Below are 27,615 nucleotides of genomic sequence, written 5' to 3'. Positions count from 1 at the left end.
CCAGGAAGCTTTCTGAAGTTTGTGTAGTTTGTGGTAGCTTGTGGTAATTAGACGGACCCCTGGTGGGAGACCGGGCCGTGGGGGCCGTTGATCCCCAGAACCTTTACAAGGTAGGTATTGGAAGGAATCATGCATGTTTGAGTGTGGCTATGGTGCAGAGTTCCCCCCATTAAGGAGAGGGATAAAAGGCACAGTTGTCGCGACAAAAGATGCAGCCACTCCAGGTGACAAGGTGGTGACCACTGGGGCTTTGGGGCTCAACCCTACCACGGAATTGGGAGGGGAAAACAGAGCATAAGTTGGGAGTTAACGATGAAGCCTCGTCTGTGCCCAACATAGCCGGGACTAAGGAGCCCGATCTTCTATCGCTGGTCGACAAGGGGGGGCGGTCCATAGAATTACCCCAATCACCCAAATCAGGCCAAAACTACCCAAAACGTATTAGCATTACGTAAGTAATGAAGAAATATGGTATATTTACTTACTATAATGTTGGTGCTACACGTAGAACATGATCAAACCTATTTTTTCTCTGAAATAATCTAATTTCATAACGAAATGAGACGTAAATATGTGAGAGGTGACGCCATAGGAAGTCGACGGTCCAAGCGACAATTGTGTGGAGCGACTTATCCAAGAAATATGGTCGCCAGGAGAGTGTTTGCTGCCATATCAGCCTCCTGTACACAGTGATCCAGTCCTTTTCGTTCATTGAACACCGAACCCTAGGATACAAGACACTCCGTACATTGACAACATCGCACACTAATATTTTTACCACTTCGGACACCAGCTTTAGACGTTTCGCATATGTGTACGTGTTCCATATTAAAACGACAATATAATGCTATTAACAATTAAAATCTTCTATTTAACAGGCATATAGTTATTAAATGAAGTTTAGTGATGTAATAGACATAATCCGGAGTTGGTAAGGACGCCGCCCGCCAGCGTAAACACAACACACCCGAATGCCCACAAACACGATACAACGCACAAAACACAACACTTCTGTCAGTTTTTGGATAAACTCCTTTTATATTTATTATGTGAGAGTTATACATGTATAAAATGATAACTATTATAGGTAAGCGCCTAATATTTAATATTAATCAATAAAAAAGAAGTCAGAAGCCACACGCCTGTCTGTACATGTCTTTTGTGTAAAAGTATTTTGGGCACTCATGTACTTGTGCGCTAGCTGGCGTTCACAACTGTTCTCGCCTACAAGCATTAGAATTAAACAAACATTTATTTTTTCATTTATATACAAGAAGAGAAGGCTACCCTTGAGTCTGTAATATTCATCTGATCACTGGTCTCCCATTTGGTCCTCATTGCTTTATCTTACTATTATTGAATGTCAATAACCGTATTATGCAATTTCAATTTCTTCTATTTCTTTCTTTATTATGCACCCCATACCCATCCCGTGGGCGGTGGTGTAAAGGATTACAGAGGCACATAATCAGTTCAGGAACTGAACCCTCTAGTTCGTTTAGCTAAGCAAATAACAATGTTTGACGCTAGTTACAAAATTATTAATGTTGTATACACATGTACACACACTCATACATATATATATATATATTTATATATATATATATATATATATATATATATATATATATATATATATATATATATATATATATGCGAACAAGCCTGAATGGTCCCCAGGACAATATGCAACTGAAAACTCACACCCCAGAAGTGACTCGAACCCATACTCCCAGGAGCCACGCAACTGGTATATACAAGACGCCTTAATCCACTTGACCATCACGACCGGACATAATGAGGTGATAGCCGAGGCTATTTGAACCACCCCACCGCCGGCACTCGGATAGTAATCTTGGGCATAGCATTTTACCAAATCACCTCATTCTTTGGGGCACACGTGAGGAACACAAATGCGAACAAGCCTGAATGGTCCCCAGGACAATATGCAACTGAAAACTCACACCCCAGAAGTGACTCGAACCCATACTCCCAGGAGCCACGCAACTGGTATGTACAAGACGCCTTAATCCACTTGACCATCACATAATTCATAATTCACATCAGATGGTCCACTTGACCATCACTTGACCGGACATAATGAGTATGGGTTCGAGTCACTTCTGGGGTGTGAGTTTTCAGTTGCATATTGTCCTGGGGACCATTCAGGCTTGTTCGCATTTGTGTTCCTCACGTGTGCCCCAAAGAATGAGGTGATTTGGTAAAATGCTATGCCCAAGATTACTATCCGAGTGCCGGCGGTGGGGTGGTTCAAATAGCCTCGGCTATCACCTCATTATGTCCGGTCGTGATGGTCAAGTGGATTAAGGCGTCTTGTACATACCAGTTGCGTGGCTCCTGGGAGTATGGGTTCGAGTCACTTCTGGGGTGTGAGTTTTCAGTTATATATATATATATATATATATATATACGTATACATATATACATACACATACATATTTAATCACCTACACAAATACACACATCAATAATCTTTGTGTCACAGGTGATCAACAAGAGGCTCACAACAGTCACTATAAAAGGCACTTTGCATCTATAGTGAGTCACACAGTTACTAGTCTTGCTGCAAACCCACCCAACTGGGCGGCAGCTTTACAGTCATGTGCTCCACACCCACCCAACTGGGCGGGAGTTTTACAGTCATGTGCATGCATTACCTACAGTAAGCAAATTTTGGATTCTTCGCTAAGATTTCGGGCAGCATATCATTATGAATGAAGTACTTACACATTTCATTATGCAACTTTAATAAAGTTGTCCTTCAGCCTTTTGTAGTGTTCAGCTACCCTTATCTTCTGTATGTTCCTCACATTACCAGTATACACAAACATTGACATGTAGGGATAGAGACTCTCAGGTAAGTTAGTAATTTAAATGCACAGTAGCAGTCCTAGGCGTTCAATCCCCGACCGCCGTCCAAGTGGTTTGGCACCATTCCTCCCCATCCCATCCCAAATCCTTATCCTGATCCCTTCCCAGTGTTAAATAGTTGTAATATATATATATATATATATATATATATATATATATATATATATATATATATATATATATATATACTCTTCACACCTTACTCTGTACCCTTACTCTTCTGTCTTCCAGTGTCATGAGGTGCATTTCTCGCAGCCTGTCCTCGTAACTCATGCCTCTTAGTCCTGGGACTAGCCTATTGGCATACCATTAAACTTTTTCAAGCTTCGTCCTGTGCTTGACAAGGTGTGTGTGTGTGTACGTGTATAACACACACGTACTTATGTGGTACGTATGTACTACATAATTGTAAGGCGTTTGCTGAATTAGAAAAGTCGGCTAGCAGTCCACCCTTAACGACACAATTAACTCATTACATAAAAAAAATACGTGGCTGTGCAACAGTGTGTGGGAATTGGGGAACTGGTGTGCATTTAGACGACTGGTGAGGACCAACAATGACGTAGAAGGATGGCACCAGCGTCTGAATCAATGGGCAGTGAGGGACAACTTGGCTTTATATATTTTAATCCCCTTACTGTACCGTGAGGCGTCCCTGGTAACCTTGCAATACCAACTGGTTTCTGATCAAAAGCTAAAGTCCAGTCGCCGCAAGAGCAATGAAGAGAAACAGGAACATTTGTGGAAGCTTTGGGACCGTTACGAGGAAAAACAGATAAGCACCTCACAGTTCCTCAAGGAATGTTCGCGTTTTATCCCAGGAAGTGCCTGAACTAGAATTAGAAAACAGCAGTCTGTTTACTGGTTGTTATTTAACTTAAGTTAGTTGTAAATGATAATGTAAAAATAGCCACTGAGAACTGATGAGTTGCCCAAGACTTTTGCTCGTAAAGAGGGAATTGATTACAAACTTGGACTGCCTTTGAGCAGCCTGAGGGCAGCAATATCCCAGGAACATCAGCTAAATTTCGGAGACTTGAAGCAAAGTGAAATTCACACCAGTTACTCCATCTATCATCATTCTATTATGCAGGAAGAACCGCACGTCTATGGGTCATCCAATAATGTTAGCAGACTTCTAGATGTTACCACTGCTAGGCTTAGGTTCGGCTACAAGTACCTCTGGGAGTTTGTAACATCTGCTGATGTAGATTTGACTAAATGTAAACTCTGTCAGCAGAACTATTCGCTTACTTTGCGCCATTATATAATGGAATGTGAAAAAATCGCGGAATTTAGGGATAACACCATCAATAGTGTCCAAGAAATGTGTAAGTACTTCATTCATAATGATGTGCTGCTCGAAATCTTAGCGAAGTATCCAAAATTTGCTTACTGTAGGTAATGCTGCACATAACTGTAAAGTTGCCGCCCAGTTGGATGGGTGTGGAGCAAATGACTGTAAAGCTGCAAGACTAGTAACTGTGTGACTCACCATAGATGTAAAGTGCCTTGTATAGTGACTGTTGTGAGCCTCTTATTGATCACTTGTGACACAAAGATTATTGATGTGTGTATTTGTGTAGGTGATTAGATATGTATGTGCATGTATATATGTATACGTATATATATATATATGTACATGTATGTATGAGAGTGTGTACATGTATATATATAATAATAATTTTGTAACTAGCGTCACAAATTGTTATTTGCTTAGCTAAACGAACTAGAGGGTTCAGTTCCTGAACCGATTATGTGCCTCTGTAATCCTTTACACCACCGCCCACGGGATAGGTATGGGGTGCATAATAAAGAAAGAAATAGAATTGAATTGATCTGATTAAGATTTTATGACTATGTAATCTATGTTTTGCTCCACTACTTACTGGTTGAGTATGGGGTGCATAACAAATAATAGCCTCCTTCGGGGGCGCCTTGTTTCTAAACGTGTTAGTCTTAAATCCTTTAATCTCAAATCTTGCTACAATGTACCTCTTAATATATGTTATGTACTCTCGCAACCCAATGTACCTTCTTGTATATAAATAGATTTCAACTGTAAGGGGGTATGGTTTGCACCTTGTTATTCTAATAATGGATAAATAATTCTAATAATGGAAGCGCTAATTATATGAACAAATGCCATGTATTTATTCAGATGATAACAACAGCGAACACAAACCAGCGCATATACGAACGGAATGGTTTGTATGTACAAACTTCTCAGTGAACGAAGTTGTTTCTAGCCCGGTATCCGAAATTGCAGTATACGACTTGACCAGTCCCCTTACAAGACTGTAATTACCATAATTGTATCCTCACATTCCTTATGTACATTCTTGTATATGCATAAATAAATAAATAAATAAATAAATAAAATTTTCTTAGATTAAGGACCTGTCCGAAACGCTGCGCGTGCTAGTGGCTTTACAAGACTGTAATTACCATATTTGTATCCTCACAATCCCAATGTACCTTCTTGTAAATGCATAAATAAATAAATAAATAAAGTATCAGTGGCCAGCCAGGTGGAGATCACAGGCTGTACAGTACTGATAAATTATGTAATTCACAGAGATACGTTGATAAATATTAATGTTTTATATTTTATTAAAACTACAGATATATACTTTGTTTCATCCGTTAAATGTAACAATATTTCAGTATATATTATATAAGCATAGTATATATAATTCAGTATATACAATATATAATAAGAGTGTCAGACCACGAAGGAAGAATTGAAACAGGAATTTCCTTTAGTACTTTCTTATATTAATACATCTTCAGAGCGAACCATTCCTTCTGAAGATGTATTAATATACGAAAGTACTTAGAGCATTCTATTGTGGTTTTAATATTGAACAATTATACATATACGAAACAGACAAATCTGGTGTCGGAAATAGTAAAAATATTAGTGTGCGATGTGATCAATGTAAGGGGGATATTGGGTGTGCCTCGTATCCCCTACAACAACAAGAAGTTCGAGAGCGATGAGGCCGCCACTAACTAGCTTCAGGATGTCGTCGAATCTAAATCAACAATATACTACCGCCGCTACTTTCTCGGAAACGTAAGTACCTGCCGCTTTACTTCTCTCACCCTGCCAAGCCTGGCCTGGCCTGACCTGGCCTAGCCAGACCTGACCTGGCCTAGCCTAGTCTGACCTGGCCTAGTCTGACCTGACCTGGCCTAGCCTTACCTAGCCTAGTCTGACCTGGCCTAGTCTGACCTGACCTGGCCTAGCCTTACCCAACACTAATCACCACACATGACAGCCCAAACGAATCGCAAATAAGTACACGTAACAAGTCATATGCCCGGACACACTTTCACCTTGGGGACTGAGTGGTAACTATTGTATAGAAGAGCCGGCTCCCTGAGAGTGGTAAGAGGGCGTGATAAGAGGCTAATGTGTGGTCTTGAAGGAAGTCGATAAAGCAGACAATTTTCAAAAGGAAGGGCAGCATAACGAGCAGACAGGAATGGACAGACAGTCGGTTATCCCATAATGTGTAATACGCCGCACACAGCATGGGTGGAGTGGGGGGGGGGGGGTTGTAGCAGGGCACAGTATGGTGATGGTGCGGGTGAAGTACACACCCACTGAATTCCTGCCATCAATAATTGTTTTCATAACCATTAGAACAATGGCATCCCTCCAGCCACCATCCTTCCACTGACCCCCTCCTCTGGTCCTCCACCTCAGACAATAACCCCCCACACCCCCTCTCCCTTCCAGACATCAGCATGTCAAAATCAGTACCATAATGTGTTTAAACTATTTAAACTAAGTCATTGTGTATCTCAAGGTATCTTAATTCATTTGAAAGTGTACATGTGCATTCATTCATATACTCGCCTAATTGTGCTTGCTGGGGTTGAGCTCTGGCTCTTTAGTTCCACCTCTCAACCGTCAATCAACAGGTGTACAGGTTTCTGAGCCTATTGGGCTCTATCATATCTACACTTGAACCTGTGTATGGAGTCAGCCTCCACCACATCACTTACTAATGCATTCCATTAGATATAATCATATATGATTACACATAATCATAATCATTCTATACACATAATCATATATGTGTACGTCAACGTATACATACATGCGTATATATACCTCATATTAAAATACTGATAAACGAATGACCATGAACAAATTAATTTATAATTGTAGCATTATATATAATTTTAATAGACTAATTACGTGTTTATACATTTGAATGGTCCAGACAGGTGGCCAGCCTTGGACATATACGCTTCTGGTAGGCACAATGACCTCATGTTAGACCCTTGATAGATTATGTGAGAGAGAGAGAGCTGGGGCAGGGAGGTGCGTGCCCCAGGGAGATAATCCATGCCCATGCCCCGCCTCGAGGTCAGTTCTCGAGTCACACCAAGAATAACATTCGAGCAAGTTGTCCTGACCAGGATGTGGCATATTAGGGAGGGTTGAGGAATAGGAAGCCTGTCTGATAGGGCTCTTGGCAAGCAGCTCTCCCTCAGTCTACCTATCTATATGGAAGAAATGTATCTAGGCCCTCCTCCCCCCTGCCTATTCTCTCTCCCCCACCTTTCTTCCTTCATTTCCTCCCTCCTTCCCTCCCCCTCACTGGTGAGAGAGTAGGAGTGTGAGAGTAGTTAGAGAACTCGTAGTTCTCACGCTCGTGAAATTGTCTGCGACCCTGGAGGAGTAGAGCGGAGGGGGGGGGGGTGAAAGTAGGTGACGATGGAGGAGTAGAGGGGAGCATTATATGCAGTGAACGTTGGTGTCTATGGAAGAGTACATCATAGAGGAGGGTGAAAGGAAGGTGACGATGGAGGAGGAGAAGGGAGGGGGTGTGAAGGTAGGTGATGATGGAGGAGTAGAGGGGAGGAGGGGGGCAAAGGTAGGTGTCTATGGAAGAGTACATCATAGAGGGGGGTGAAGGTAGGTGGCAATGGAGTAGAGCAAACGGGGTGGGGATTGAAAGTAATCCTGAGTTTAATTTTTTAGTTATATATAGTGACACCTCGACTTACGAATGAATATTTATGAACTTTTCGGGTTACGAGCCTAATTTCTTCGAAAAATTTGAATCGGGTTACAAACTTTGCCTCGGGAAAGGAGTTTGTTGATATACGTATGGGCTGACCTAGCGCGTGGTGGCATGGTGATCGCGCCTCAGTTTACCAGTGTCTCCTGCCTAGTAAGTATCGCGCCTGAATTCTTTGTAAAGCATTACATTTGTTTTGGGATTTTTGGCTATTTGAACATAAAATTTGTTATGATATATCTTGCCATGAGTCCCAAGAAAGCCAGTGGTAAGGTTCAAGCCAAGAAAACACATGTGAGAATGACCATAGAGGAAAAACAAGAGAGCATTCATAAACATCAAAATGGTGCACGGGTTGTTGAACTAGCTAGGCAGTACAACAAATCTATGTCAACAATATGCACTGTACTTGCTAAGAAAAGGACATTATGAACATTAAAGTGGCAAAAGGCATATCAACAATCCCGAAACAAAGAACACAAACACTTGAGGATGTTAAAAAGTTTTTATTAATTTGGATACACAACAAAGAGTTAGCAGGTGATAGCATTTCAGAGGCCATCATTTGTGAGAAACCAAGGCATTTGCATGAAGACCTTTTAAAGAAAACCCCTGGAACGAGGGGGGGGGGGGGAAAGATGAATCAAGTTTGAAAATGTGAAAAGTTTGTGTGACAATAGAGCCTCGTGGAAAACTTTTGCTGTGGTCATTACCTGGTGGAATGCACCCAGGATGGAGTATTAGGGCTATACATCTTTTAAATCATAAAAGTAATAAACATTTCCCATCAACCTTACAAACAATATTAACCTATTTTCATGTATTTCCCCCATGTGCATTTTAACAAAGTTGCTAAATTGCCTTTATCATTCTGTAAAATTTCAATTACAGTACTGTATGTATAATTTTGTTAGTATAAATGGACTGAATATTCTGAAATTGCTATTTATTTTACAATTTCAGATTCAAAGGTGGTCTGGACACCCAATTTGGTCAGACAGGTGAAGAGAGCATTTAGGATAGTTCGAAGAGATGAAGATGGTCGCAATTGTGTTCGAAGAGGCAAAGGCCCCCCTTTGCTCCTGACATTATGTTCAACCATTGACCTCTGCACACCTAACACAAGGTAGGTTGAAAACTCCTCCTTCATGTCATTGGTACATTAGCCAGAAACTCAGGGCTCATGTAGGAATATCCCTAAAAAAAAAAAAAGTGGCCCCAACAATGCATCCTCCAAGTCTGGAGGATGAGCAGGAGCATTGTCGAGAAGCAGGACCTTGAGTGTCAAACTTTTCTCTTGCAGATATTTTTTGGTGGCAGGGCAAACCACTCTACATCACAGTTTTTCTGCACATCATATATTTTTTAAAACTCTTGGATTTTCGGAATGATACACGAGCAAGGGTTTAATTTTCAAATCGCCACACAGCACAAGAGTTAGCCTATCCTGACACAAGTTAGCCCAAGTTAGCTTGTGTCCGGGCAGTGACGTCTCCTCTTGGGTAATGTATGTCCTCTTCGGCAATTTTTTCCAGAATAGCTATGTCTCCTCACAATTAAACACTTGTTGTGGAATATATCCATCAATACAGTATCTACAAAATCTTTAAAATCATGAACAAATCTTTCAGCCCCTACTTTGTCTGAGCTGGCACCCTCACCATGCCTCACAACACTATGAATACCACGTCTTTTTTCAAAATTTCTCAAACCATCCCCTACTCACCTTAAACTCTTTCGTATCTACAAAACTCGTTCTAGGGGTTTTCTTTATAAGATCTTGCATGAAGATTTCATTGTTGACCAAACCACACACTGGAAATTGAATAGACGACGACATTTCGATCCGTCCTGGACCATTATAAAGTCGATTGTGATGAGATGAGGGAAGCAAGAGCATTAAGTAGGCAAGAGAGAGAGGTGAGGAGATGGAAGTATGTACGTATGTACATGAATAAAACATGTACATACTTATACATAACGTGTGTAAATAGTGTAATAAACACAATAACAGTATTTTGGGAGGAGGAATGTTGGCGAGTAATGTGTTGGAGGAGGGAGGGAGGACTGGCAGGGTGTGGCAGCTCACTCATGTTTTTTGGGCTCACCATACCAACATAGTGGATCGTTATGGTGAATACATACGTAGATGGGTATATACAATGTGTGTATATAGTGTAATAACAGCAAAAACACTGTTTGATTGTAGAATATGTCGCATATATGAGGCCCATAATTTTGAGCATAGCGATGTTCTATACTTTGAATTATATAAATTCCACAAATTACACACTTTTAAATAATATTACAGCAAAAAAAAAAGAAGAAATGAATGAGAAACTTCAAAATAATTGCGCAACATTTTATTCGCAGCAACTGCCGTCGCACGGGGTGGCGGGGCCGACAGACCCCCATCGCTCCAACGCTCAGCGCCCATAATTTGCTCAACTTCCCAGCTCCATCGCAGCTAAAGTAAGTCACATACAATATTTTTTGTTTAGTTTCCCCGTGATCAGACTCTGCATTTTAACAATATAAGAAGAGAAAAAAAATTTTTGGAAAGAATTTATTTCTTGTGCACCAGGGTGTTATTTGGAGACAGAGCAGTTCAGTGGTTAACTACTAAATTTTTTTTTCTCCCACACACGCACCCCCCTAGGAAGCAGCCTGTAACAGCTAACTCCCAGATACCTATTTACTGTTAGGTAACAGGGGTCATCCCCTTTTGTACAAAGAATCTGCTAAAGCTTTTAGGGCTAATCTTTGACACTCGTTTGTCTTTGTCGCCCCATATTTTTTACGTCCGAGTTGAATGCTCTAAGGCCCTTAACTAACTTTAGGTCATGTCCCATACTTCTTGGGGAGCTAATCGACACTGCTCCTCTCTTTACATTCCTCTCTCGTTCTGTCTAAACTCGATTATGGCCCCGTTTACTCGTCTGCTTCTCCTTCTACCCTTCACCATCTGGACACACTGCATCATACTGGGTTACGGCTCGGCTCTGGTACCTTTCCTTCGACACCTACCCTAAGCCTGTATGTTGAAACTGGCGTCCTGTTTCTACAGGATCGCCATGATCGCTACTGTCTTCTCCACCTTGCACGGTCCTTACAGCACCCTCACTCTTGCTTATGTCATGCCTTGACCTTTACCCATCCTGTGGTTCCTGTTCCCCTTCACCACCTATCTCTTTCTGTACGGTTGTCTCTCTTACAAAATGCTCTTTCAGTTTGTGTTACCAATATTTCCCCTCGTGTCATTCCATCTTTGCCCCTATGGAGGGGTCCCCGTTCCTAAATTCTGTAAGCCTTGACCCACATGACTAAAACTTTTACCCCTCCTACAGTTCTAAATCACCTTTTCCTTGAACACTTTTCTTCACACTTCCACTCTATTTCTGTCTTCACCAATGGGTCTTAAGTCTGCAGATGGTGTAGGCTACTCTGTTGTTTTTCCTGACTGCACCTTTGTATCTCCTGCCTCCGGAGACTAGCATCTTCATGGCAGAACTTTATGCTATTCTCTATGCTCTTCATCAACTCTTTTCTCGCTGTCAATCCTCCTCTGTGTTTGTAGTTGACACTTGCAGTGCCCTCATGGCTCTAGAATCCTTTAATCCAGTCCATCCTTTTGTAGTTGAAATTCAACATTGGCTGTTTCTTATCTCCAATAGATTTAAGACAGTGGAATTTCGCTGGATTCCCACCCATATTGGTGCGTTCTTAAATGAGCGTGCGGACACTGCCGCTAAGGAAGCTATCCGCATCTGTCCCATCTCCCGTAAAGGTATTCCTTATTATGACTTTTACCCAGTTATTCATTTCCCCATTCTTGCCCGTTGTCAGGGTTGTTGGTCTTCGGTTACTGGTAACAAATTGCGTGCTCTTAAGAGTAGTGTGTTCCCGTGGCCTTCCTCCTACCACCGTAGTTGGTGGTGGGAAACGGCTCTGGCGAGGTTGTATATTGGTCATACACGTTTAACTCACGGGCACTTAATGGAGCGCTGCCCTGCTTCTTATTGTCCAAACCGTTGTCTCTACATGTCCTGACTTCCAGGACTTACGTGTCTTGCTTCCCGACCATTGTCGGGAATTGTTTATCGAGGGATCAATTGTCCCTCGATAAAATTCTTGGTAAATTCAATACCTTTGATATTGTTCGCCGTATGCGTTTTTGTTCTTGTATTGGCGACGTTAGTGATATTTAGCGCACTATGATTATCCCACACATTTGATGGTTTGATAATTACTGTACTGTACAGTACTTTGGTTTGGAATGTATCAAATAAAGTTGTTTCATGTATTCAAATGTGTGAGAAAATCCACTGGGGCTGTGAGATGAAGCGAACCTGTAACAAAGGCATTGCCAGTTGCATACTCTACCACCACTGATGGTAAAAGTCTTACAACTGGATATCTTGTGTGACGGGTTATGGTATCACAGCTATACTGAACCAAGATGGTATGGCTCTCCCTCACATAAATGAAAGAAATGCTGGTATTGGCCTTGCAGTGTGTAAGTTGCAGGTGGAAACAAATGAAAATTATCAAATAAATAATTAAACAATTTACTGAAATAGTAATGAACAAAAATAACACATGACAATACTTGACTATCATGTAATGCAAAGGTGAACAAGTTAGTATGACCTTAAATGCAAAAAATAAACTATAAGCAATGAATAAAAGTATGAAGATATACTGGTGTTCTGAAGACAGCTACCATACCACCATGGCATCAGTCACACGACGTTGGCTGGAAGTGGACGACGGGTTAGAGACACCAAGGTGATCCTAGAGCACTAAGGGAGAGATTGCCTCTCCAGGGAGGCAGCGCTCTTTATATAGTCCGGCGGTGATGACTCATCCAGTGTCAACACGAGGTGGACATCCGGTCAACTAGCAAAATGCTCGTTGTGGCTGGCGGTGCCTTTGTGTTGAGCTGTACCACTGTCAGTTGAAGGCGGCTAACTGCTTGTTTGTGGGGACAAACTGCCAGTTAGCAGTGGCGCCCGGCTTGCCTCTGAGTCGTACCAGGCCGTGCCAGGCCCTGGGGGGTATGGAGAGGTGGCAGGACTGATGACTCTTCTGGGCTGGTGTAGATGTATAATACTTCCAGTGCAGAGGTATTGAAGGTGAAGGGAAAAGGCAGTTCCACTGCTATGCAGGGGATTCACGTGACACTTGTGAAGCCACAGAAATTCTGGAGGCCCTACTGAAGCCAGTCCAAGTATTAAATAAAACCCCTGAAGTACGCCGGTGAAGGGTAAAGTGAAGGGTGAAGCAAGACCGTATGCCCCAACTTCAGGCACACACAGAAAATCACGTTTTGGTCCCGCCTCTCAACTGTGTATTTGAAGTTGGGGCGTATGGTGTTGAACTGCTTCTTCAGCCTTCACCTGAGTGCTTGTAGGTCTTACGTAAGACGTTGACTCAAGGAGGGGCCTCAAAACTTGCTGTGATTTATGGGGAAATCCGGTTGTAAGACTTTTACAAAGTCAGTAATATACTGTGGTAGAGTATGCAGCTGCCAGTGCCTTGGGCAAGGGTTTACGTCGCATCACAGCTCCAGTGGATTTTCTGCTCGGTGTATATCAGGTTGTGATTTTGTGTGTGTACCGTATTGTTATGATCGCCGTGTGATAAGTCCTTTCTGGCCTCAAGAGTCATTTTTACCCACCTAGAAAGATTGCAGATGGCCAAAGCAGTTATTTAAGTTAAGAAGGGACAAGTCTTAAACAGAATTTTGCATAATATTTGACTGTAAAGGGGTAAATTGAGGTAGATTGAAAAACAAAATGGTGAACCGGGCAGGCGGTACTCACAATTAGGCGAGTACACTCGGGAACTTTTAAAGTGCAACCAAACATGCTCTAGGCTCTCACAACAAGAGGCGAGTGGTGGTGGCTCAGGTGCTCAGCCAATCAGAGCACCTAAGGAGGGAGGGCAGGAGTGAGAGGGGGGTGGTATGTGGAAGTTTGGTGACAGTTGTGTGTAGTTTGTTCATCTTCATTGTAAGTTTCATGGCTTGGTGTGCATTTCCCTAGTAAATTTAATTCGGGAAAAATTCAGGTGTTTGATTTTTTAAATCAACTTTTTAAATGTTGAGTTGTTAAAGCCTCAAAGTGCATGGAGTTGGTTTGGGAGTATGGCATCCTCATGCTGTTGCGTGCTCGCGTGAGGTAGCAAAGGTGATGTAAAGTTGTGGGGTGTACATGCTTGGGACGTCCTCTCTCGGGATGGCTGGTGTTAGACCTGTGTGTTTGTCGGTTGTTGAAAAGCCATTGTCATCCTTTGCTGTTGTGGTATTGATTTTACATTGTTCATCTTGTAATTAATACTGTAGTGCGATATCTAGGGCTACCATTTGTAGGTTTAAAATGTCTAATACAAACAGTTGTCCAATGAGTTTTAATAGGAAATATCATCCACCAAGCACCATTGTACAATTATATTAATACCTGCACGGTGAATGCTCAAAGACCCTTTCTTTATTCAGTGTTGTCACATACCTCATGGGGGTATGGATAGGCAAACACTCATTCGGTTAAACTTGCCTTGTAGTATTTTCAGAGCTCAGTAATTTGGAATCTGGTTAGCACTTTGCAAATAAATTGACCTTAAAGTGAATTCCTATTTAGGTTTAAAACATCATACCGAATGAGAAACTCGGATTATATAGCCGAACACCAGAAATGTTGTTATTCAATTTGGTTGCCTAAAGCACATTCAAGGACTACACATTACATGGCATTCCAGGATTCCTCTATACCTTGCCTTATGCTGTAAACATTGCCACAACCCTGTGTTTTATTGATTTAAATGGCCACAGGAAGGCATACAACACTGCAGATTATGATGTCATTAGTTATCCACTGTGCTGACAAGTGGGCTGACTGATGTTCGTTGACACCTGTATCGTGCTTCAATTTAATCGCCAGGAGATCACCCTCTCACTAGACTCGTCTGTAGGAAGTACAGTATAGTATGTCAAATTACCTTGGATCATAAATAGCATAAGACTTGGGGGTAGGAGAGGGTTGCAGTGTTTGTCATGGCTCTCAGTTGTTCCTGGTATTAGGCAATTTAGTTCTGGAATCATTTTTGTTGGGCAATGTTAAACTTTTTCGAAAGTAGATGTTTTTCTGAAAGGGAAGGGGGGGGGGGAACCTCTATGCTTGGATACAGTTATCTAAGTCAGGGGTCTCCAAACTTTTCAATGTAAGCGCCACATTATATATTTCCCATATTTATGCGGGCCGGAGGAATAAAAAATGAAAAAAAAACAAAAAACAAATCAGTGCCAGTAATTTAATTTCCTCAAATATTAAAGTATAAACATGGAAAAATTCAAACATATCTTTTTGGAAAAAATCAGGGTAAACTAAATAGATTCCTGCCTTTAGTTTTATGCAACCAAATTAGTGTGACGAATGATACTGTTGTTTTGACTTCAAAATTTCATTAAAATCAGGTTCCAGATTAGATGAGCCAATTGTAAGAATTGATTTCAAGTGATCATCAGACAAATTTGCTCGATAGTTAGATTTCACATACTTCATTTTGGAAAAAGTTTGTTCACACAAGTATGTTGAACCAAAAATGGACACAAAACTACAAGCAAACTTTATCGAATTTGGAAACTGATCTGGCTGCAGGCATTTATAAAACTCAATCAGATTTCCTTCTCTATACTTATCTTTCAGTCTGTCATCTGCCTGGAGATCAATAATTTCCATTTGAAATTGAGTTGGAAGATTTTCAGCATTGCAGTCAAATGGATTATGAAAGAGCCTGATTTCATTTGCTTTGGCATCAAGGTCAGCAAATCGCTTCTGAAACTGTTTTTTCAAATCTGAAATTATTTCATTTGCAAATGAAAAAGGAAATTCAACTTTACTTCCTGCATGAAATTTTTCACAACATGGAAAATGAGCAAAATTCTTAACCTTCACCTGGCCTTCAAGTAGTGCAAGTTTTGCTCTGAATGCCTTGACATGAACAAAGTAGTCACTGATCAAATTTGTTTTGCCTTGCAATTTCAGATTCAAGTTATTCATATGACCTGTCATATCTGCAAAAAATGCCAATTTCCAAATCCATTCACATTCTGATAATAATGGCTGAGGGTTATTTTTCTCTGTGAGAAATAAATCAATTTCTAATCTGAGCTCAAAGAAATGCAGCAAAACCTTTCCACAACTAAGCCATCTAACTGCTGTATAATAAGGCAAGTTAACAAACTCCGCATCAATTTCTTTCAAGAAATCACGGAACTGGCGATGGTTGAGTGCATGAGATCTAATGAAATTAACCACAGAAACAACAGGTTTCATGACACAAGACATATCAACATATTTTAGGCACAATGCTTGTTGATGGATAAGGCAATGCAGAAAAATGGGTTTTGAGCCTCCAACCTCACAAGCTGTTGTAATTTGCCCAACCAAACCCTTCTTTGTCCCAGACATATTCTTTCCTCCATCAATTGTCACACACTGCACTTGTTTCCATTCCAGGTTATATTCTGTCATAGTTTTACTTAGTTCATTGAAAATGTCCTCTCCAGTTGTTGTGGTGTGCATGCTGTGAACTGATGCTAATTCTTGGTTCACATTAAATTCACTATCAACACCACGAATGAATACTAAGAGCTGAGAAGTATCACACACATCAGTTGATTCATCCAACGCAAGAGAATACCAACAAAATCTTTTTGTTTTTTTCCTTTATTTGCCGAATTATGTCGCCTCCTAAATCTTCAATTCTACGAGCAACAGTATTTGACCCAAGACTTATCATTTTGAAGAGGTTTACTTTTTCTGGACATACCTCTCCTGCTGCTTCCACTATACACTCTTTTATGATACTACCATCAGTGAAAGGTTTTCGTTTTTTAGCCAACACATAGGCAACTTTGTAACTGGCTCTAGTTGAAGTTTCATTTTCAGATTTTTTCTTACTGAAAACAGCTTGTTGAGAATGCAGACTGTGCTGAAATGATTCAAACTTTTTAGTGCGTTCTGCTCCTGTGATGTGAGAATAACTTGAGCCACGTTTAGATTCATAGTGCCGACGAATATTGTATTCCTTCAGAACAGCAACACTGTCTCTACATATTATGCATAAAGCTTTATCATTTGCTATCACAAAAAAGTACTTTATCTTCCATTCATCATTGAACCGACGGCACTCAATGTCCACTTTTCTTTTCTTTATCTTTTCCATATCTGAAAACATAAGGGTAAAATAAATGAAATAAATTCTACAGGAAAAAAACAGCTTGTATGTGGTGTTAAAAAGCATAGCATATTATTATAAAGTGGTAAATATTATGGCAACAGCTTTCGTTGATAAACTTAATGGTTATCATTTTAACTATTTTAAACATGCAATATTTTTGGCTACAATAGTATTATTGCTATTTTGTATAACTAAGATAAAGGCATTGTCAAAGTACAGAGAAAAGAATATTGTACAGTGTTTGTGCTCCCTGAAACGGAAGCAGCGAAGCCCCACTCGCCCTCCATCCCCACAATATACAGTTATACACAACTGATTGGTTGTAATGCACAACACATACCTACCAGTATTAGTATCTGTGCGTCACACTATCGAGAGAGAGGAAAACTGACTCGGGTTGAGCGCCACCAGTCAGCAGCCCCAGCTTTGAATAATTCTGCGATGCCATTCGTACCATAATTATTTTTTCAAGGCCATCACACAGGGATTTGTTTGGAGGGCCGGATGAAATTATGTGGCAGGCCGGATGTGGCCCGCGGGCCATAGTTTGGAGACCCCTGATCTAAGTGAATACTTAGATTTATACAGTAGAATAACTACCTTCTTTTCCTTAGTCAAAATGGTTGCTTGTTTATTTCTTGGGACTTGTATTTTCTTTTATTTTTAACTGCAGCAACTTTCAGTGAATGATAGATTCTTACTGAAAGGACCTTTACTTCATTGTTGTTGCTTTATGGTCATCTCATTGTGTACAGGGATTCCGCGAAGCTTTTGGGGTTAGTGTTTGACACTCGTTTGTCTTGGTCAGCCTTATCTCTTGCCTCCGAGTTGAATGCTCTAAGGCCCTTAACCTCCTTAAGGTTTTGTCCCATACTTCTTGGGGAGCGGATAGAGAATCAACTACAACCACAACCTTTGTGGTTGTAGTTGATTCTCGTAGTGCCCTCATGGCTCTAGGGTCCTTTAATCCTGTCCATCCGGTGGTCATTGAGATTCAACATTGGCTGTTTCTTATTTCTAGTAAATTTAAATCAGTAGAGTTTTGCTGGGTTCCCAGCCATATTGGTGTTTCAATGAGCGTGCGGATGCTGCCGCTAAGGAAGCTATCCGTTCTTGTCCCATCTCCCATAAAGGTATTCCTTATTCCAACTTTTATCCTGTTATTCATTCTTCCCTGTTGGCAGGGTTGTTGGTCCTCTGTGGTTGGTAACAAGCTGCATACTCTCAAACTTAGTGTGTCCCCGTGGCCTTCCTCCTACCACCGTAACCGGCGGTGGGACACTGCTTTGGCACGGCTGTGGGTTGGTCATACCCGCTTAACCCACGGTCACTTAATGGAGCGCCGCCCTGCTGCTTATTGTCCGAATTGCGTTGTCCATATCCTTGTTGAATGTCCTGACTTCCAGGACGAGCGTGTGTCTTGCTTTCCGACCGTCCCTCGCAGTCACTTGTCCCTCAATAGAATTCTAGGTGAATCGGATACTTTTGATATCGTTCGCCTTGTGCGTTTTTGTTCTCGTATTGGCATTCTTGGTGATATTTAGCGCCCTCTGATTATTTCGCACTTTGGTGCCTTCTTTTGGTAATTACCTTACCTTCATTGTTGTTTCATTTTAATGTGGTAGTTGTAATATGGATTGTTCTGGCTCACGTGCAAGGTCTTGGATTTGTTTGTTTTAAGAAATTGCCAGTCTTGTTACTATTTGTAGAGTTAGAGATCTGCATTAAGGCCTCAATATTATATTCTTTATTTTTTTAATAACATGTTATCAGCAATTTTTGTGGTTGGTAATATTTAGATTAATGTCAGTGATGTAAATGACAAGGGTTAAGACCCCTTGTGGTATGACAGCATTTTTCCCAGTCATTTCTTTCATTTGTTAAAGGGTCCTCGTAACCATTCTTTTGTCCTTTCTACCATGTACCTGTTTGTTGCTTCTTGGTCTTTCATTTGGTACTTTGGCTATTAAAACAATGGTCTTTGGTAATGTTGCAATTACCATTTCTAAAAAAAATGAGCAGGTTCATTAGGCAGGGTTTGTTTTTAGCAAACAGTTTTACAAAAAAAAAAAAAAATTCCATTCCTTCAGGACCTTGCAGATGTTAGGTCAAACTAATTGACAGTAATCTGTTTTGCCCCTTTCAAACAATGATGGTTTTAATATAGGTAAAATATTTCAGAATATCTGAAGTTTGGCAGACAAATCATTTAAGAGCTTTGATTAAATTTAAGTTACCAAAGACTTTGAAAACCATGTTGTATAGATGCTTCAGTGTCACTTTTCTAATGTTTTGTAAATTTAACAATGATTAGTTAATTTAATCATAATTTGTACAAAGCTTAGGTGTTGCATAGCTTTAAATTCTTTCAAATATAAAAACTAAAATATTGACTGAAGTTTCTTCCACTTCAATATTTCAGACTAATTTGCAATATTTGTTAGTTTATGTAAATTGAATAGGTAGTCCACTTTTACATCTTTTCAATGCATTTTGCATGCACCTATGTAACAAGTTACAAATAGGTGTAAATTTTACAAAGTATTTATTTTCAAAGTAAAAAAATTTCACATGTTTAAACATTGCATCAATAGTAGTAAACAATAATTTCCAGCAATTTCAGGATAAAGTATATAAAGTAGTTTCATTAAAATTGGTTTATTTAATAAGTTTTACATATAGTATTTATAACATCTAATATTTATTACTGTTTCAGGTTGTGGGCCAGATGCTCCTAGATGAACAGAAGATCCAAAAGGCCAAGGCAACTCCAGAGACAATCACCTGTAAAACAACAATAAACATTAAACAGGGACACTACTTTTATTATCACCAATGCTTAATAATAAGTCCAAAAAATCCTAACATCCTATCTTTTAAGATACGTTCAGCAAGGCCTATCCCTTCCTCTGATTTCAGTGCAGAGCTTGTTCCCTGAATGGGAACATTACATCCACCACTTTAGTGCCCTCAACACATTGTACATATGCTTTACTCAAAGCACTGTACAATGCATGCCAGGCACTAAAGTTTTAGATGCATCCACCCATTCAGCAAACAAGCCCTGTGAGAATTAACAATGTAACCATTGTTAAGGGTCCCTAAACCTAAGCAAATCTAGTCCATCTATTAGATGGGTAGTAGAGCAAAGCTCTGAAAAAGCCATGCCAGGAAAATCTGCAGGACTGCCTGGTCCCCTTTTATGAAATGGGGTAGGATCAGTACAAACTGCATCAATCCCTGTGGGTTGTAACAGTAGGACATGGTTACACACCTATAAATGGACTAGATAAGAGAATTAAGATTAGGTCATTGATATAGCTAAATCATCAAATTCAAACTCGCCCACTTTTGTAGATTTCCTTTTGCAGAGTAAAGGAGCCTCACTCCAAGCCAGTCCATGCATCATAATCACTTTCACCTGAAAAAATATTTCAACAAATTAATTTCAGATTTAAAGCCAATCTTGCTTTACTTTTCAAATTAGCATTCAGATGGAAAAAATTTCTTTAAGGAATTTACCTTTCCTACATATTCTAGTAGTAAAGATCTAATTTAGCAATATAAATATATATGGAATCAATTTGCCAAGTTTCAGTAAATGTCATTTGAGAAACTATCCAAAACTGCACTTCAATGGCAATTTACATTTATCTTTAGCCAATGCTATATTGTTTAAGTTAATACTATTTTTTTTACTTTTATGCAAATCTATTCAGATTAACCTTTACTACAACTCACCTGATTCTGTTTAACTCTTCCAACTGACAGAGGGACTTCTGGACTTTCCAAACCACATTCTGGAAAACTATATAAATTTAAAACCAAGCTAAAGTAAACATTGAATATTTTTTTTACTTTCAAGGGAAAAATACCATCACTTAAAACAAAACTTTTCCTGCCATTAACTTTGACTCATGATTACCCTTAACAGTGTTATACATTTATAGATTAAAGCGTATTTAACAAACATTTAATGTTAACTAAACAAGATTTATATTTCATTAAAATTATTAATAAAACACCCTCAACTATGCTGTTTAAGATCTAATGCCCCACATTGCAATTTTCACAATTTCAACATACCATTCTATTAAATACATTCCTGAAAGGACTAAACTTGCACATATTGTACCCACTAGCCTAAGCCTAGACTTCCATACCCTAATATTTAATAGGTTTTTAGCAATTAACTTCTACCCTCTAATTCCAATGTACACAACACTACTTACTGTAGATCTGCAAGTATTTTCCTGCAGCTCTTTGTTGCCAGGACCTTCCACAACCTGTCATGTGAACAGTAAATATTACTAAAAAGTTATATGCATAGCGATGTTATTTTGTTCATACCTGAACCACCAGTTTAACAGTTGCTGTTTTAAATGGCACACTAAGTATCTTGTTGTCCCATCTTAATTACAAACAAAGCTATAGTCATTTCAAGTCAACATCCTATACAAATTTTATTTTCCAACAACTTTAGTCATGAACATTTTTCTGGAACATTGCAAACAAACTTTAATTTAAGAACCATGTATAACATTTGAATAAAAGCAATACAAAACATGTATACAATTTATTCTTTTGCAACCACTGCTTACTACTAGGACAAATTTATTCTGTTGAATTATGTACCAAGCTTTTTAGTCTGAAAATTCATAATTAACCCAACTATACTACCAAGACAATGTGATTTTACTAAATTTAGTAATTTTCTCCCCCCCCCCCCTTTCCAACTGTTCAGTGTCAAAAGGGAGGGGGGGGGGGGGGTGTCCATTTACTGTACCACTTACATTTTAGTGTGGGCTTCATCCACTTAGCTGGAACATTTGTGCCAGCTGCTGGTAGGGGAGGCATACCATGTGCCAATTCAGGAAGCTTTCCACGTTCCTCACTGCATGTCAGCTCAGGACCTCACTACCATGTTGGGAGGCAGTTGAAGACTAACCAATCAACATCCCAGGCTGGAGAGCAGTGCCACCTCGGGGAGAATTTACCACCTGCAAAAAATTTAATACTCTTAACAATCTACAACATCTATCTCATCTTTACCTAGCCTCCAAACCTTACATTTGTCAGCATTAAACTGCATCTGGTAGTCTTAACCATTTCAAAACTATATAGGGCATCGGTATTTTTTATTTGCCAATTCGGCAACTATTGCAGTCTAAACCATAATCTTGCGAATAACCGAGGTCCAAGGAGAGCTTTTAGGCACTACTTACAACACTTCCTCCAACTTAACCCCATTTATACTAATTTTCTTTGGTATAGCCATGACCTAATCAACTTCAATCAGCATTCCCAATGATCCGAGCCCCTATCAATTTTGCGCCACTATCAAAATCTCTGATGAAGTCAAGGTACACAAAATCACAAACCTTATCACCATTTCCTCAACTATGCAACCTAATCCATGAACATTTAGTAATAAAACTATGCGATTCATGTATCTAGTCATGTTTCTCAAAAAGTAGAGAAATGGCACTTGCCATGTTAGATTCTAGTAACTTTCCTCACAATAGACTAAGCTAATTGGTCACTAACTTAAGCGTTAAAGTTAACTCAAACTTTTCCTTTAAAACTTGCTATATTAGGAACTTTCCACGACCGGCCTTTACCAGACATAATTAAATAGGGTAAAAACGGTATATTAAATGCAGTAAAACTACGGTAAATTCAATATGATAAACTTGCATTCTTTAAGCAAGTAGTAAGTGAACTAAACTAAATGTTAAGCACCTTGGCAAACCACTTCGTTCTATTCAATTTCTTTATTTAATCACTTTGTCCGGCTAGAATTTTTAGATTAGATTAAAGGAACACCCTCCCTGGTAACGGCTGAACTAGTTAACCAAATACAAATATTTAGGTAAAATACTTTCATAAAACCCGTCTACTTCCCCCACCAGTAGACTTGTTCAGCTAAAGGCATAATGTAATGTTCCACTTTAGTAAATAAACACTTAAAAAAACACTACCCCATCTGTGTAGTTACCGGTTACCTGCGGTTACCTACGCTTAAAATAACCCATCTATTCCCCATAGTTGTTCGATATAACTTACCTCTCACCCGCTGGTCGAGTACACAGCAGTATATATCCTCCTCCATCACTCACCGCGTCGATACTATTTCACTCGTTCCGCAAATTGCCTCAAATCACCTGCGTTGTCCATAAACATAGAAGAGCAACTGACCGTAACACCCGTATAGAGATCATCATATAACGTGGGAACATTAGTAGTACTGCTGTCAAAACATAGATGGCGCCAGGACAAACGGTAATTCCTCCAGGAACATTCGGGTGGCCTCCATGGGCCTTTAGGGACGACCAGGAGGCCTTTTGAGCCTCCAGGGGGACCTCCACGCACCTCCACAGATATCCAGGGAGCCTCCCTCCCGGAGATATTGCATATCTCTTACCTAATTTGTATTATGAAATATGACATGATAGTGCGTTACAGACTTCAGTTAGGAAATAATTGGACTTGTAATGTGATTACTGATCCATCTGTATCCCAGTCATTTTACTATGTTAATTTTATGTAATTTATTCTTAAGCTTAATAACATTATTTAAATGTGCTAAATTTCCATTTATATATATATATATTATATATATATATATATATATATATATATATATTATATATATATATATATATATATATATATATATATATATATATATATATATATATATATTATGTTTCCAAATTTCTGATGATATACAACATATTGTGGTTTATAATTAAGTTCTTATTAATAGTGATCCTGCATCAAAATTAACAATGTTCAAATTCGGTTTTGTATGTTAAAATTAACTACATTTTTATGTTAATTTCTTTCTGTAAATAATGATGATAAAGTGCAATAAAGGTATGATTGAGACAATGTTAAATCGTTAAATCCTAAATATATCTTGAGTCTTATACTTGAAATATTAAATGAACATATAGTGTGTAGTGTAGTGATTCAATTATTATTAAGAGGGAAGGGTTGGGGGTAATGGTTCATATGTCCACATTCGAATGCCCCTCTTCCCAGGACTGGGGGTGCGGGAGTGTACAATAAACTATACCCACCTCCGGCAGCAGCTTGTCGAAGGCGGAAGTGGAGTCTAGGCCGTTTGTCATGAAAATTATAGTGTGATGGCTCTTATTTTTATTATGGGTACATAATAAGATTATGCCTTTATTCTTAATTTATATTACAATGCTGGTAAAATACACTTCTTGATGAGTATGGAGTACAAATGAACTCATTTTGTACCCTATACTCACAGGATGAGTATAGGGTACACAATAAACTACCACTCACATCATGGGTATGGGTTGCACAAGAAACTATTGGAGAGCAGAGTATGGAAAGCAAAGTAAACAAAGATTCACACGATGAGAAAGGGTTCCACAATGTCCTATGACTCACAGGATGAGTATGAGGTGCATAATAAATTACCATTCATAGGATGAGTATGGGTTTCACAATAAACTAAAGGTAACAGGATGAGCATGGGTTGCACAAACTATTGGTAACAGGATGGGTATGGGTTGCACAATAAATTACTGTGCTAGGATGAGTGTGAGTAGGATATATATATAAACATATTGTGGTTTATAATTAAGTTCTTAATAGTGATCCTATCCTGCATCATAATTTACATAATATATATATATATATATATATATATATATATATATATATATATATATATATATATATATATATATATATATATATATATATATATATAATTAGGAAGTAATGTTTATTTGGGTAAGTTGTCAGCTTATATGAACTAATAGCTAGTGTGGCTTGTATATGGGGTACATCCGGTGTCTTACCCTCGACGGTACCCTCCTTACCCTTATCCGCGGCGGTACCTTTATGGTCAGGAAGCCACGGATATTTACAATGGGGCTCGGTCAGTCAATATGATTCCTTTGACATCACTAAACTAACTCTTATGTATTCTGTTCTCGTATTGACAATTTGAATGACATCAAGAATATTTTGAATATCTTCTGATATAGATGGTGCTGTAGTTGATTGTTGTTCATGACAAGTCCAATGGGTCATTAGCATCGCTCAGATTAGTGGGAAGAAATTCTTGCTGCAACAATGTGTGTTCTCAGAGCTAACTAGGGTAACTAAAATACTTATTTCCTAAATAAATACTTTAATTGTAAATATTTGAAAATATATGGTATGTATCAGAATTTCTGACGATATAAAACATATTGTGGTTTATAATTAAGTTCTTAATAGTGATCCTATCCTGCATCATAATTTACATAATATCTACTTCTGTTTTGTGTATTAAAATGACTACTTTTTATATTAATTTCTTTCTGTAAATGATGATGATGATGATAAAGTTCAGTAAATGTAAGTAAGAACATAAGAATGAAGGTAACTGCAAAAGACTTATTGGCCCATACGAGGCAGCTCCTCGTATGGAGCTGCCTTTGATAAGTAATTACCAAAGAAGGCACCAAGCCGGGAAGGCTGTGTAGCACAATCAAATAAGTCAACTGCTCCTGAAGAGGACGGTATTACTTACAGTTTACTGAGATTAGTCTCACAAGTACCAGGTAATCCACTTTTAGTGTTGTACAGAATGAGTTTAAGTGAAGGAGTATTACCTGATGATTGGACAGTGTCATTGTTCCCATCCCCAAAGCACACTCAGATAATTATAGACCCATATCTCTAACATAATTTTGTCTATTAGCACAGTTTTCGGCGTGAATGCATTTTGGTTCTACAAGGTAGCCAACTCCATCAAAATATTAAATATGTACCCAACTCAATTAACGATTAATCAACCAATTACTCCATGGGATAACTTGGATCTAGCAGTTGATTTTGTAAATGCACCCAAGAAAGATAATGTACACTCTACATTATTAAAACAGTTAACACTGTGAAGCATCACTGAAAGTACTCAGAATATGGGTAACGATGTGTATCAGTGGTATACCGACGGTTCTGTAGAAGAAGGTGGACGATGTACCGGATGTGCATGTAATATATTTGAACAATCTTCTCTCTTACATACATGAATGAAGCGCTATGCTAAACTGTGTAATTACTATTTGAGTACTGGAACACTTGATGATATATTGAACTTGTACCCTAGATTGACGATGTAACGTATCAATTATACAATGAATGTATGTGATGTAACTCTATAACCTGAGCTTGTGAAAGCACCTTAATCACCTTCAGTGATTAAGTGCTTAATTGCACACTAGTTTCTCTATCAGTTATCTCACCTTGTCAGAGTAAAAGAGACAAATATATGTGTATGTATGTGTTCAGAATTCAATTTCACCTTTGTAAATGCACGTTAATGACACTATGTAAAAGACACATCGAACACTTTATGTAGGGCATACGTAAATCTGTGTATTTATGTATTTACGTATGTAGCTTAGCCTAGCATTTTAAAAACACTACAATCACCTTATGTGGTTGATTGTTCAATAAATCCCTGAACTATATGTTTAACAAATCTCTAACCCTATCAATGGAGTTAGTTTAGTTCTTATATTATGCACCCTATACCCATCTTGTGGGCGGTAGTGGAAAGGGTTAGAGTCCATGGCGGACTGAAGAAAATGTATACATGATGGTTAGCATTGTTAATGTGTGGCCACGTCTGTGGTAGAAAATAATACAAAAAAATCAAATAAAGGTATTATTGAAACTTTATACGAAAACATTAAATCCTAAATATATCTTTAATATTATACTTGAAATATGGTATACTTTGCTCTCTCCATCGTACTTCTGCACCTGCTGGCAAGTGGTTCGGTGCAGTGTGCAGGTGATGTTCATTACTGGGTGAGCTGGCAAGTGGTGCTCACCTGCCAGCTCACCCAACGAAAATTTGGTTTTTAATACACTTACACATTTATTGGGTCTTTCCTTCACCTTCATTCAAGCACTAGGGTATTACAGTAAGTGTTTTAATTATAATATTTATTAACGTTATTATTTTTAATTTTTATTATTATTAGTATTATTATTAACAGGAGAGGATCGAGTGTGTGTGTGTGGGGGGGGGGGGGGGGGAAATGGTACACATGTCCACATCCCAATGCCCGCCCTTCCAGGACTGGGGGTGCGGGGGTGTACAATAAACTATACCCACATCCGGCGGCAGCTTGTCGAAGGCGGAAGTGTAGCCTAGAGAATTTGTCATGATAATTAGTGATGACTCTTATTTTGATTATGGGTCTGTAATCCAGTTAAGCTTTTATTCTTAATTTATATTACAATGCTGGTAAAATACACTTCTTGATGATGAGTATGGAGTACAAATGAACTCATTGTGTACCCAAGTTCAAGTTCAAGTATGTTTATTGAGATAAGCAATAAATAAATCTCAAAGGGATAGAGTAGCTTAGGCTATTTCAACCCCCCTCTAATT

The 27,615-nt window shown here is 39.0% G+C and overlaps 1 protein-coding gene and 1 long non-coding RNA gene across 4 annotated transcripts; one reads left to right on the top strand and one right to left on the bottom strand.

The window, feature by feature from the left end:
* The first annotated feature begins 436 nt into the window (after positions 1-436).
* Positions 437-19,992, top strand: LOC138353683 (uncharacterized). 2 transcript variants are annotated; one of them, XR_011223250.1, is made up of 6 exons: positions 437-451; positions 5,560-5,971; positions 8,898-9,060; positions 10,308-10,406; positions 11,609-11,721; positions 19,894-19,992. It is a non-coding gene; the product is annotated as an uncharacterized lncRNA (long non-coding RNA). The 2 variants fall into 2 exon arrangements; XR_011223249.1 differs by lacking the exon at positions 11,609-11,721.
* Positions 19,820-23,734, bottom strand: LOC138353682 (uncharacterized). 2 transcript variants are annotated; one of them, XM_069306942.1, is made up of 6 exons: positions 23,244-23,734; positions 21,971-22,177; positions 21,410-21,463; positions 20,919-20,985; positions 20,527-20,598; positions 19,820-19,961 (listed from the first exon to the last, which is right to left on the bottom strand). In XM_069306942.1, coding segments are annotated over exons 2-6 (267 nt in total). In that variant the 5' UTR covers positions 21,973-22,177; positions 23,244-23,734; the 3' UTR covers positions 19,820-19,889. The 2 variants fall into 2 exon arrangements, with proteins under 2 accessions (XP_069163043.1, XP_069163041.1); XM_069306940.1 differs by having other exon boundaries at positions 20,919-20,977; positions 23,244-23,521.
* Between the last annotated feature and the right edge of the window lie 3,881 nt (positions 23,735-27,615).

This window comes from Procambarus clarkii, chromosome 59 (assembly GCF_040958095.1).
Source record: "Procambarus clarkii isolate CNS0578487 chromosome 59, FALCON_Pclarkii_2.0, whole genome shotgun sequence".
Classification (NCBI taxonomy): Eukaryota; Metazoa; Arthropoda; class Malacostraca; order Decapoda; family Cambaridae; genus Procambarus; species Procambarus clarkii.
This window is presented reverse-complemented; position numbering and strand designations above follow the sequence as displayed.